At 44.6% G+C, this 13,960-nt stretch overlaps 1 protein-coding gene across 1 annotated transcript in view; it reads right to left on the bottom strand.

Moving 5' to 3' along the window:
* Positions 1-13,960, bottom strand: part of LOC135513794 (kinase suppressor of Ras 2-like) — a 126,441-nt gene that overhangs the window by 58,595 nt on the left and 53,886 nt on the right. The window contains exon 6 of the mRNA XM_064936728.1: positions 8,559-8,731. Coding sequence (XP_064792800.1) covers positions 8,559-8,731 — 173 coding nt within the window. The remainder of the gene's footprint in view (positions 1-8,558; positions 8,732-13,960) is intronic.

The following is a 13,960-nucleotide window of genomic DNA, read 5'->3' as shown; positions in this document are numbered from 1 at the left end:
TAGCAGCCATGTTGGAGTCCCACTACAACATTCTATAGCAGCCATGTTGGAGTTCATTAACGTGACACTACAACATTCTATAGCAGCCATGTTGGAGTTCATTAACGTGACACTACAACATTCTATAGCAGCCATGTTGGAGCTCATTAACATGACACTACAACATTCTATATCAGCCATGTTGGAGCCTCATTAACATGACATGGGGAATATTTAAATAATGCTATGATACTGAATGTCTAGTAAAAGAACATCATTACAAAAATCTGAGCTTGTACCAGTAACCCAGTAATAACCTGCTGAGTTAAGGGTTTACTGTGTGACAGCATGCCACTGAAGTGAATATCAATGATTGATGATAGGACTGATTAACAAAGGTCCAGAAACACTGCATTTCCGAGTTTATGTTGCACACACAAACTCTGTGACTCTGGTTCACAGTCCAATACGTTGCTAAATTACACTCAGTCAGCTGATAATCTGATAGAGAAGGGAAGTGACATCATCTGCTTATTGTTTTGTCTGTTTACACGAACAGCCTTGGAACCGCAACATCGCATGGGGTTCGACATCTTTGGGCCTGACTTGATGAGTCTTTGCACATGTGTGCCTCTCAAGCCAACACACACGTGCACACACACACACACACACACACACACACACACACACACACACACACACACACACACACACACACACACACACACACACACACACACACACACACACACACACACACACACACAGACGGATGTCAGAGTAACCCAAAGGCGCCAGACAACAGTGTCCCCCATTCTTCCTCTTTAATTTGGATAGACTCACAGCCTCCTTACCCCTCCACCCCCCCATCCCCCTCCCCACTCGTGTCATAATCTAATAAAATGACAAACAGCCAAACAACAGGGAGAGAGAGAGGATACATAGACATGGAGGATATTACACCATAAAGTAGAAAAAATATGTCTGCCTTTCTGATCACAGGCATCTACAGCAGTGGTATCCTTGTGTGTGGAAACCAACTGGGGCGGCAGGGTAGCCTAGTGGTTAGAGCGTTGCAAGTTCAAATCCCCGAGCTGACAAGATACAGATCAGTCGTTCTGCCCCTGAACAGGCAGTTAACCCACTGTTCCTAGGCCGTCATTGAAAATAAGAATTTGTTCTTAACTGACTTGCCTGGTTAAATAAAGGTAAATGGAAAAAGACGGGCTGGATGATTTGAAACACAATAACATGTTTGAATAATGATATGAGTCTATTTTTCTTTAATACAACTACCCCATGTGTATTCTAAGTAGCAGAAGTTGGCAAAGAGCAGTGGTGAAATGTAACTGTAATTTCCACGGTGTGAAACAAACTCCTCCGTTCGACTGGAGACAAAGAGCCTTGTTGCCAGCACTGTTTCCATGACAACCATTCAACGCGTGGGTATGACCTTTTCTACAGAATATTGTTTTGATGTCATCTTTGACGAGGAGAACACCCCTCCCTCTTCTCACCTATCACCAAGTGCCCTAGAATGTCCTGTTGTACGCATCATGGTGATGGTCATTAAAAACAACACGTTAGAAAATACATATTATCTTCTACAAATGGGCCAAAGCCCCTCAGACCTGGTCCCAGATCTGTTTGTGCTGTCTTCCTAACTCATATGGCAGGTAGCCCTGTGGTTAAAAGCGTTAAAACCGAAAGGTCGCTGGTTTGAATCCAAGAGCTGACAAGGTGAGACATCTGTCAATGTGCCCTTGAGCAAGTCACTAAACTCTAATTGCTCTGGAATAGAGTATGTCTACTAAATGACGTAAAACAACACAAACAGATCTGGACCAGAACTACCTCAGGCAGTGAATGTCTGTCCTTGTCATTATACTGTTTATGTGGGGAGCAGAAGTGTTCATTAGAAGTGGTGGTCAAATTATAAAGGCAGTGTTTTGTTTACCTGGCAGAGGTGGCAAAATGATCCTGGTGGTGTCTGTGTTCAGCTGGAAGTGGTGGAAAAAATGATCCTGGTGGTGTCTGTGTTTAGCTGGAAGTGGTGGAAAAATGAGCCTGGTGTGTTTAGCTGGTAGCAGTGGTAAAAAGAGGCTGGTGGTGTCTGTGTTTACCAGACAGCAGTGGTAACATTTGTCTGGTGGTGTTTACCAGACAGCAGAGGTAAAATGAGCCTGGTGGTGTCTGTGTTTAGCTGGCAGTGGTAAAATGAGCCAGGTGGTGTCTGTGTTTAGCTGGAAGCAGTGGTAAAAAGAGGCTGGTGGTGTCTGTGTTTACCAGACAGCAGTGGTAACATTTGTCTGGTGGTGTTTACCTGGCAGCAGTGGTAAAATTAGCTTGGTGATGTCTGTGTTTAGCTGGTAGCGGTGGTAAAAAGAGGCTGGTGGTGTCTGTGTTTAGCTGGAAGTGGTGGAAAAATGAGCCTGGTGTGTTTAGCTGGTAGCGGTGGTAAAAAGAGGCTGGTGGTGTCTGTGTTTACCAGACAGCAGTGGTAAAATGAGCCTGGTGGTGTCTGTGTTTAGCTGGCAGTGGTAAAATGAGCCAGGTAGTGTCTGTGTTTAGCTGGCAGCAGTGGTCAAATGAGCCAGGTGGTGTCTGTGTTTAACTGGCAGTTGTAAAATGAGCCAGGTGGTGTCTGTGTTTAGCTGGCAGCAGTAAAAGTAGCCTGGTGGTGTCTGTGTTTACCTGGCAGCAGTGGTAACATTTGTCTGGTGGTGTTTACCAGACAGCAGAGGTAAAATGAGCCTGGTGGTGTCTGTGTTTAGCTGGCAGTGGTAAAATGAGCCAGGTAGTGTCTGTGTTTAGCTGGCAGCAGTGGTCAAATGAGCCTGACGGTGTCTGTGTTTAGCTGGCAGTGGTCAAATGAGCCAGGTGGTGTCTGTGTTTAGCTGGCAGCAGTAAAAGTAGCCTGGTGGTGTCTGTGTTTACCTGGCAGCAGTGGTAAAATGAGCCAGGTGGTGTGTCTGTGTTTACCTGGCAGCAGTGGTAAAATGAGCCAGGTGGTGTCTGTGTTTAGCTGGCAGCAGTGGTAAAATGAGCCAGGTGGTGTCTGTGTTTAACTGGCAGTGGTAAAATGAACCAGGTGGTGTCTGTGTTTAACTGGCAGTGGTAAAATGAACCTGACGGTGTCTGTATTTAGCTGGCAGCAGTAAAAGTAGCCTGGTGGTGTCTGTGTTTACCTGGCAACAGTGGTAAAATGAACCAGGTGGTGTCTGTGTTTAACTGGCAGTGGTAAAATGAACCAGGTGGTGTCTGTGTTTAACTGGCAGTGGTAAAATGAACCTGACGGTGTCTGTATTTAGCTGGCAGCAGTAAAAGTAGCCTGGTGGTGTCTGTGTTTACCTGGCAACAGTGGTAAAATGAGCCTGGTGGTATCTGTGTTTAGCTGGCAGCAGTGTTAAATTGAGCCTGGTGGTGTCTGTGTTCTTCTGGCAGCAGTGTTAAAATGAGCCTTGAGGTGTCTGTGTTTACCTGGCAGCAGGCTCTCTAGGCTCAGCAGGTGTTGGTGTGGTTGGAGCAGCCTCCCAACTAGACACACAAAACCTGTCTCCCTGCAGGCACCACTTCAATCAGACAAACTAAAAGAAACCTCAAATCGCTAAGCTTCATGACGAGACACAAAATACAGCCGCCCTGAAACATGGTTCTAATTTTTGTATCCAGGGGTCCTCATGGGGTCCTTGCTCGTTGATACAGATATCAGAGCCAGTTGCTTGGTTCTTGTAGTGCCAGAAGGGGCTTTTACAGATGAGCTGTGCTGAGCAGATCCCAAGCAGATACTTTACGGCACAGCGTGCTCAATAAAACTGTGGCAGCATTCTGGATATCTATCTTTCCTTCCGGACCCCAAGCAGACCCATTAACAGACTGACAACACCCACCAGGCCTGCTCTGTGGCTCTGTGCTGCTATGAGCCGCACTGGGACCCCAGGGGGAGGCTAAGCAGACAGATAAAAGCATTAGGGATGCCGCCACTTACTATGAATAACTGCCTTAGATAGGCAATTGTCTTAATCTCTAATGTCTTTGTCAGAGCCACAGGAAGATAATGAGTGGAGGGCCAGGCCATGTCGGTTGTTCTAGTGGGTGGAGGGCCAGGCCATGTCAGTTGCTCTAGTGGGTGGAGGGCCAGGCCATGTCAGTTGCTCTAGTGGGTGGAGGGCCAGGCCATGTCAGTTGCTCTAGTGGGTGGAGGGCCAGGCCATGTCAGTTGCTCTAGTGGGTGGAGGGCCAGGCCATGTCAGTTGCTCTAGTGGGTGGAGGGCCAGGCCATGTCGGTTGCTCTAGTGCGTGGAGGGTCAGGCCATGTCAGTTGCTCTAGTGGGTGGAGGGCCAGGCCATGTCGGTTGCTCTAGTGGGTGGAGGGCCAGGCCATGTCGGTTGCTCTAGTGGGTGGAGGGCCATGTCGGTTGTTCTAGTGGGTGGAGGGCCAGGCCATGTCAGTTGCTCTAGTGGGTGGAGGGCCATGTCGGTTGCTCTAGTGGGTGGAGGGCCAGGCCATGTCGGTTGCTCTAGTGGGTGGAGGGCCAGGCCATGTCGGTTGCTCTAGTGGGTGGAGGGCCAGGCCATGTCGGTTGTTCTAGTGGGTGGAGGGCCATGTCGGTTGTTCTAGTGGGTGGAGGGCCAGGCCATGTCGGTTGCTCTAGTGGGTGGAGGGCCAGGCCATGTCGGTTGCTCTAGTGGGTGGAGGGCCAGGCCATGTCAGTTGTTCTAGTGGGTGGAGGGCCAGGCCATGTCGGTTGCTCTAGTGGGTGGAGGGCCAGGCCATGTCAGTTGTTCTAGTGGGTGGAGGGCCAGGCCATGTCAGTTGTTCTAGTGGGTGGAGGGCCAGGCCATGTCAGTTGTTCTAGTGGGTGGAGGGCCAGGCCATGTCGGTTGCTCTAGTGGGTGGAGGGCCAGGCCATGTCAGTTGTTCTAGTGGGTGGAGGGCCAGGCCATGTCAGTTGTTCTAGTGGGTGGAGAGCCAGGCCATGTCAGTTGTTCTAGTGGGTGGAGGGCCAGGCCATGTCGGTTGTTCTAGTGGGTTGAGGATCATGTCAGTTGTTCTAGTGGGCTGAGGGCCATGTCAGTTGTTCTGAAGTGGGTGGAGGGCCAGGCCATGTCAGTTGTTCTAGTGGGTGAAGGGACATGTCAGTTGTTCTGAAGTGGGTGGAGGGCCAGGCCATGTCAGTTGTTCTAGTGGGTGGAGGGACATGTCAGTTGATCTAGTGGGTGGACGGCCAGGCCATGTCAGTTGTTCTAGTGTCGGTTGTTCTAGTGGGTGGAGGGCCAGTCCATGTCAGTTGTTCTAGTGGGTGGAGGGCCAAGACATGTTGGTTGTTCTAGTGGGTGGAGGGCCAGGCCATGTCAGTTGTTCTAGTGGGTGGAGGGACAAGACATGTCAGTTGTTCTAGAATGGGTGGAAAGCCAGGCCATGTCAGTTGTTCTAGTGGGTGGAAGGCCAGGCCATGTCAGTTGTTCTAGTGGGTGGAGGGCCAGGCCATGTTGGTTGTTCTGGAGTGGGTGGAGGGCCAGGCCATGTCAGTTGTTCTAGTGGGTGGAGGGCCAAGACATGTTCGTTGTTCTAGTGGGTGGAGGGCCAGGCCATGTCAGTTGTTCTAGTGAGTGGAGGGCCATGTCAGTTGTTCTAGTGGGTGGAGGGCCAGGCCATGTCAGTTGTTCTGAAGTGGGTGGAGGGCCATGTCAGTTGTTCTAGTGGGTGGATGGCCATGTCAGTTGTTCTGGAGTGGGTGGAGGGCCATGTCAGTTGTTCTAGTGGGTGGAGGGCCATGTCAGTTGTTCTAGTGGGTGGAGGGCAATGTCAGTTGTTCTGGTGGGTGGAGGGCCATGTCAGTTGTTCTGGAGTGGGTGGACTTTGACCTTAACCTCTGGTTCTGGGTCAGATATTTTGTCCAAATTACTAATGGTTACTGTTAGGTAAGGTTATTTGATTCTAGATCTGATGTTAAAGTCAACCTCTTTCGTTCTATCTTATCCCTGGTAATCACTTGGTCAATTAGTCTCACTGGACAGAGAATAGACACATCAGTAGTCTAGTCAGTCACTGATGGCAAGAAAAAGCTGAACCATCAGTGGTCCTCAAACACTGGAATTAAACACACTTAGTTTATAGTCCTGAATATCTAGAGGATCGAGCCCCTAACACTGACATAAAGAACAAGAGAGTGTAATTATACTTATTTGTACTTACGTGACATTTAAATTACATTCAATTACAAAGACAGTAATTACTGAGAGAGATATTGGATTACCAGGAGCACTTGACTTTTAGCAACTGGTGTCGTATTAAACATGACTTAACAAGAAGCTTATCATATTCCATCATGCAGCAGGGAGAACTATCATCACTGTCACGTTCTATCTCTCTCTATCCTAAACTCTCTGTCTGTCTGTCTGTCTGACTCTCTCTCTCTCTATCTCTCTCTATCCTAAACTCTCTCTCTCTCTCTGTCCGTCTATCTGACTCTCTCTCTCTCTCCCCTGCTCTCTCGTTCTATCTCTCTCTATCCTAAACTCTCTGTCTGTCTGTCTGTCTGTCTGTCTGTCTGTCTGACTCTCTCTCTCTCCCTTTCTCCTGCGCTCTCGTTCTATCTCTCTCTATCCTAAACTCTCTGTCTGTCTGTCTGTCTGACTCTCTCTCTCCTGCTCTCTCGTTCTTTCTCTCTCTATCCTAAACTCTCTCTCTCTCTGTCCGTCTATCTGACTCCTTCTCTCTACTGCTCTCTCATTCTTTCTCTCTCTATCCTAAACTCTCTCCCTGTTTGTCTGACTCTCACTCTCTCCCCCTTTTCTCTCCCTCTTTCACTCCCTACAAAAACACACAAACAGGCACGTCATTCATCCCATTTTATGTTGCAGGAGATTAATTGAAGTAGACGCCTCATCTTGAGCGATAACCATAATGCATTATCTTTGTTTTGTGTATGTATAGCCTATGTAGGAGCCTGTGTACGGATGTGTAAAGAACAACTTCCTGCTGCTTCTCGTATACCCTCGAGTCCACAACGTGAATCCAGACTTCCATGGTAATACCTGACAATCAATCAAATGTATTATAAAGCCTTTTTTTGCATCAGCCGATGTCACAAAGTGCTTTACAGAAACCCAGCCTAAAACCCCAAACAATGAATTAAGGACTATTAGTCAGAGTCTAGACCCATTCAGATCCCCTATCGACGGCCATATTTCATTCCCTGACATCCCTGTCCCTGCCTCCTTCCGTCATTCTCAGTCTCCTCACATCGTCCCCGTCTCGCTCTCTCGTTCAGGACCGATTGTTATGCTTGTTATGTGTTTAAGTATGGCTAAACTCCCTAAACTCCCTGATCTGTTTCACCTGTCTTTGTGCTTGTCTCCACACCCCTACAGGTGTCGCCCATCTTCCCCATTATACCCACTGTATTTATACCTGTGTTCTCTGTTTGTCTGTTGCCAGTTTGTTTTGTTGTCAAGCCTACCAGCATTTTTCCCTTGCTCCTGTCTCTTTCTAGTTTCTGTTTTCTAGTTTTCCCAGTTTTCACCAATCTGCCTGCCGTTCTGCCGTTCTGTACTTTGTCACACCAACCTGGATTATTGACCTCTGCCTGCCCTGACCCCGAGACTGCCTGTCGTTCTGTACCTTATGGACTCTGATCTGGATTACTGACCTCTGCCTGCCCTTGACCTGTCATTTTGCCTGCCCCCTGTTCTAGTAATACAATCTTGTTACTTCCACACTGTCTGCATCTGGTTCTTCCCTAAAACATGATGCTCCCATAAAGTAATTACTAGAGAAAGACCTGTAGACAGGCAGTGGACAATCAACAATCATGTAACACACTAGTAGTGGTGGAGAAAGTACCCAATTGTCATACTCGAGTAAAAGTAAAGATACCTTAATAGAAAATGACTCAAAAAAAAGTGAAAGTCACCCAGTAAAATACTACTTGAGTAAAACTCTAAAACTATTTGATTTGAAATGTACTTAAGTATCAAAAGTAAATGTAATCACTAATATATTCTTAAGTATCAAAAGTAAAAGAAAAAGTATAAATCAGAAGGCATCATTTTCCTGTTTATTTTAATTTTACAGATAGCCAGGGGCGCACTCCAATACTCAGACATCATTTACAAACGAAGCATGTGTGTTTAGTGAGTCCGCCAGATCAGGGGCAGTAGGGATGACCAGGGATGTTCTTTTGATAAGCGTGTGAATTTGTTCATTGTCCTGTCCTGCTAAGCATTCAAAATGTAAAGAGTACTTTTGTGGGTGTCAGGGAAAATGTATGGAGTTAAAAGTATATACTTTTCTTTAGGACTATAGTGAAGTAAAAGTAAAAGTTGTCAAAAATATACATAGTAAAGTTAGGAGTACAGATTCCCCAAAAAACGTCTTAAGTAGTACTTTCAAGTATTTTTACTTAAGTACTTTAAACCACTGCACACTAGATAACACCCCTGATTCAACTAGCCAAGCAATGACAATCTTCAATTGTTACTCCTTGCACCCAGTTCGGCCATTTTCAGATAGAATTGAACACACCTAGACTAACGAGTACTATAAGGCTTAGGGTTATAAAAAGGGTACTTACTTGCATCGGAGTAGACTGGGGGAGTGGAGGGCATGAAGGTGGGGAAGAAAAAGGAACGGAGGGAGCGATGGTCGGAGGAGTGTAGGGGTGAACGCTGGGTAGGCAGGTTCTCACAGCTCCCCATACTACTGTTGATCTTCAGGTGCTGAGGCTTGGACTTCTTCTGCTTCACTCTGAGACACACAGAAATACAAAATGACTCTTATTAAACAGTTATAAACTGATATTATACAATTCTAAAGCTGTAACGCACAGAGAAACAGTTAATCTGTAGTTAAACTGTTATAAACTACAGTTATAAAGCTTTATTCTTCGATTATACACAGAGTTCAAGTAAAAGACACATCTCAACATCAACTGTTCAGAGGAGACAGGCCTTCATGGTCGAATTGCTGCAAAGAAACTACAACTAAAATACACCAAAAAGAAGAGACTTGCTTGGGCCAATGGACATTAGACCGGTGTAAATCTGTCCTTTGGTCTGATGAATCCAAATGTGAGATTTTTGGTTCCAATCGCCATGTCTTTGTGAGACACAGAGTAGGTGAACGGATGATCTCCGCATTTGTGGTTCCCACCGTGAAGCATGGAGGAGGAGGTGTGATGGTGCTTTGCTGGTGACACTGTCAGTGATTTATTTAGAATTCAAGGCACACTTAACCAACATGGCTACCACAGCATTCTGCAGTGATACGCCATCCCATCTGGTTTGGGACTATCATTTGTTTTTCAACAGGACAATGACCCAAAACGCACCTCCAGGTTGTGTAAGGGCTATTTGGCCAATAAGGATGGTGATGGAGTGCTGCATCAGATGACCTGGCCTTCACAATCGCCCGACCTCAACCCAATTGAGATGGTTTGGGATGAGATTTGTATTTATTTATTTCACCTTTATTTAACCAGGTAGCAGTTCAACACATACAACAACACAGAGTTACACATGGAGTAAAACAAACATACAGTCAATAATACAGTAGAAACAAGTCTATATACGATGTGAGCAAATGAGGTGAGATAAGGGAGGTAAAGGCAAAAAAAGGCCATGGTGGCGAAGTAAATACAATATAGCAAGTAAAACACTGGAATGGTAGATTTGCAGTGTTGTCATCAAGGCAAAGGGTGGCTACTTTGAAGAATCTAAAATATAAAACATATTTTGACTTGATTAACACGTTTTTGGTTACCACATTCTACAATGCAGAAAATTGTACAAAATAGTAAATGATAAGAAAACCTTGAATGGGTAGGTCCAAACGTTAAAAAGCTCTTATAATACAACTTCTTAAACAACTACAGTTATAAAACTGTTGATGATGTATAGCCATCAGTTGAAAGATACAGTATAACATGGCTAGGGTTATCCAGAGTCCCCCCCCCCCCTCATTTTGTACTTTGAAAACGGCAAACTTAAATAACTTCAGACATGTCAAATATCCTGAGACGTCATATCATCATTCTCCCTGAAGCCTGAGTGTGAGATAGTTGAGTGGAGTGCACAGAGAGAGTGAGAGAGAGAGAGAGAGAGAGAGAGAGAGAGAGAGAGAGAGAGAGAGAGAGAGAGAGAGAGAGAGAGAGAGAGAGAGAGAGAGAGAGAGAGAGACAGAGAGACAGACAGGGAGACAGAGAGCGAGAGAGAGAGAGAGAGAGAGAGAGACAGAGACAGAGAGCGAGAGAAAGAGAGAAATGAATTTAAAAGGCCTCCCCAGATCAGTCTTATGCCCTCCCCCCCATGCACCCTGCCTCTGCAGCAAGGGCCTCAACATGGCCCAACCCCAACTAATACACCGGCCCAACCCCAACTAATACACCCGCTCAAGGTCCATCCTGCGAACTAAGTGGTATGTATTTGATGCTCAACATGCTCTGCTCACACCTACCGTAATGGTCCGAGTCACAGAAAAACAACACTAGACACTATGGAACACAAAGCATTTACTATCTCATCCTGGAATATACAAGGTCAGAGGTAATCTGCATTTGGCCTAAAGAGCAGGAACCAAGACTTCATCAAAGAAATCAGAAATACAGACGTTGACATCTTACAAGAAACATGGTATAGAGGAGACGGACCCCCTGGTTACTCACTAGGTTACAGAGAGCTGGTAGTCCCATCCATCAAACTACCAGGTGTGAAACAGGGACGGGACTCAAGGGGTATGCTAATTTGTTATAGATCAGAACTAATCCCCTCTATTAAATTAGTTAGAACAGAAACATTTGACATCTGGCTTGAAATTAATAAGGAAATGATCTCCTCATGTTTGCTACCTATATACCCCCCAATAGAATTCCCATACTTTAACGATGACAGCTTCTCCATCCTAGAGGGGGAGATCAGTAGTAGTAGTAGTAGTAGTAGTACTGTAGACTACTTTATCACTGACCTCAACACAGAGTCTCTCAGAGTGTTTACAGTCATCCCACTGACACCCCAATCAGATCACAGCAAAATCACAGTCTACTTGAACAGAGACATACTCAATCATGAGGCATCAAAGCCAAAGGAACTACATAATATTAAGAAACACTATAGATGGAAGAAAAGTAGTGTAGAAACCTACCAAAAAACAATCAGGCAACAACAAATTCAATCCCTTTAAGACAAATTCCTGGACAAAATGTTCCACTGTAATAGTGAAGGTGTAAACTTGGCAGTAGAAAATCAAAACAGTATATTTAACCTAAAGCTTCCCTATCAAATCTAAAAATTTCAAGCAGACAACCTAAGAAAGTTAACAAGAATGACAAATTGTTTGATGAAGAATGCAAAAACATAACAAAGAAATTGGGAAACCTATCCAAACAACAACATAGAGACCCAGAAAACCTGAGCCTACAGTACACCTTCACTATGGCAAATCACTAACATGATACAGAAATACACTATGGGAAAAAGAAAGAACACTTCAGAAACCAGCTCAATGTAATTGAAGAATCCATACAATCTAACCACTTCTGGGAAAATTAGAACACTAAACAAACAACAAAACAGAGAGTTATCTATCCAAAACGGAGATCTGTGAATAACTTCTCTAATCCCTTTAGCTCTGTAACAAAGAACAAACAGCAAAAACATATACATGATCAATTACACATCTTAGAATCAGCTATTAAAGACTACCAGAACCCACTGGATTCTCCAATTACATTGAATGAACTACAGCACAAAATACAAACCCTCCAACCCAAAAAGGCATGTGGTGTTGATGGTGTCCTAAATGAAATGATAAAATATACAGACCACAAATTCAAATTGGCTATACTTAAACTCTTTAACATCATCCTTAGCTCTGTCATCTACCCCAATATTTGGAACCAAGGACTGATCACCCCAATCCACAAAAGTGGAGACAAATGTGACCCCAATAACTTCCGTGCGACATGTGTAAACTGTAACCTTGGGAAAATCCTCTGCAATATCATTAACAGTAAGACTCGTACATTTCCTCAGTGAAAACAATATACTGACTAAATGTCAAATGTTTTTTTAACCAAATTACCATACGACAGACCACCTATTCACCCTAAACATACTAATTCACAAACAAACTAGAACAAAGGCAAAGTTTTCTCATACTTTGTTGATTTCAAAAAAGCTTTAGCTCAATTTGGCATGAAGGTCTACTATAAAAATTGATGAAAAGTTGTGTTGGGGGAAAAACCTACAACATTATAAAATCCATGTACACAAACAACAAATGTGCGGCTAAAATTGGAAAAAAACACATACATTTCTTTCCACAGGGCCGTGGGGTGAGACAGGGATGCAGCTTGAGCACCACCCTCTTCAACACATATATCAACGAATTGGTGAGGGCACTAGAACAGTCTGCAGCACCCAGCTTCACCCTACTAGAATCTGAAGTCAAATGTCTACTGTTTGCTGATGATCTGGTGCTTCTGTCCCCAACCAAGGAGGGCCTACAGCAGCACTTAGATCTTCTGAACAAATTCTGCCAGACCTGGGCCCTGACAGTAAAGCTCAGTAAGACAAAAAATAATGGTGTTCCAAAAAATTCCAGTCACCAGGACCACAAATACAAATTCCATCTTGACACCATCCACCTACAGCACACAAAAAACAATATATACCTCGGCCTAAACATCAGCGCCACAGGTAACTTCCACAAAGCTGTGAACAATCTGAGAGACAAGGCAAGAAGGATCAAAATTAACATAAAATTCGACATACCAATTAGGATCTGGCTAAAAAAAATTGTCAGTTATAGAACCTATTTCCCTTTATGGTTGTGAGGTCTGGGGTCCACTCACCAACCAAGATTTCACAAAATGGGACAAACACCAAATTGAGAAATTTTTCAAAAATATCCTCAGTGTACAACGTAAAACACCAAATAATGCATGCAGAGCAGAATAAGGACAATACCCGCTAATGATCAAAATCCAGAAAAGAGCTGTTAAATTCTACAACCACCTAAAAGGAAGCGATTCCCAAACCTTCCATAACAAAGTTACCAACTACAGAAAGATGAACCTGGAGAAGAGTCCCCTAAGCAAGCTGGTCCTGGGGCTCTGTTCACCAACACAAACACACCCCACAGAGCCCCAGGAAAGCAACACAGTTAGACCCAACCAAATGTACTTTAACTATTTTCACATCGTTACAACACTTCTATATAGCCATTATATGACATTTGAAATGTCTCTATTCCTTTGGAACTTTTGTGAGTGTAATATCTACTGTAATTTTATTGTTTAGTTCACTTTTGTTAATGACATATTTCTCTTGCTTTGGCAATATAAACATATGTTTCCCATGTCAATAAAGTCCTTTGAATTGAATTGAGAATGAGACAGACTAAGACAGACAGAGACAGATGGAAAAAGACAGAGGCAGACAGAGGCAGACGGAAAAAGACAGAGGCAGACAGAGGCAGACAGGGGCAGAAAGAGACAGACAGGGGCAGAAAGAGACAGACAGAGACAGATGAGGCAGACAGAGATAGACAGAGACAGATGAGGCAGACAGAGACAGACAGAGGTAGACAGACAGAGAGAGACAGACAGTGATAGACAGAGAGAGAGAGACAGACAGGCAGTGATATACAGAGGCAGACAGACAGAGATAGACAGAGAGAGACAGACAGACAGTGATAGACACAGAGACAGACAGACAGACAGTGATAGACAGAGACAGAGAGAGAGAGAGAAAGAGAGAGACAGACAGTGATAGACAAAGGCAGACAGACCGAGATAGACAGAGAGAGACAGATGGATAGAGACAGACAGACATACAGTGATAGACAGAAAGAGAGAGAGAGAGAGAGAGAGAGAGAGAGACAGTGATAGACAAAGGCAGACAGACAAAGATAGACAGAGAGAGACAGACAGACGGTGATAGACAGAGAGAGAGAGAGAGAGAGAGAGAGAGAGAGAGA

Source organism: Oncorhynchus masou, chromosome 25 (assembly GCF_036934945.1).
Source record: "Oncorhynchus masou masou isolate Uvic2021 chromosome 25, UVic_Omas_1.1, whole genome shotgun sequence".
Taxonomy (NCBI): Eukaryota; Metazoa; Chordata; class Actinopteri; order Salmoniformes; family Salmonidae; genus Oncorhynchus; species Oncorhynchus masou.
The sequence above is the reverse complement of the archived record's forward strand: the minus strand, read 5'-3'. Positions and strand labels throughout refer to the sequence as shown.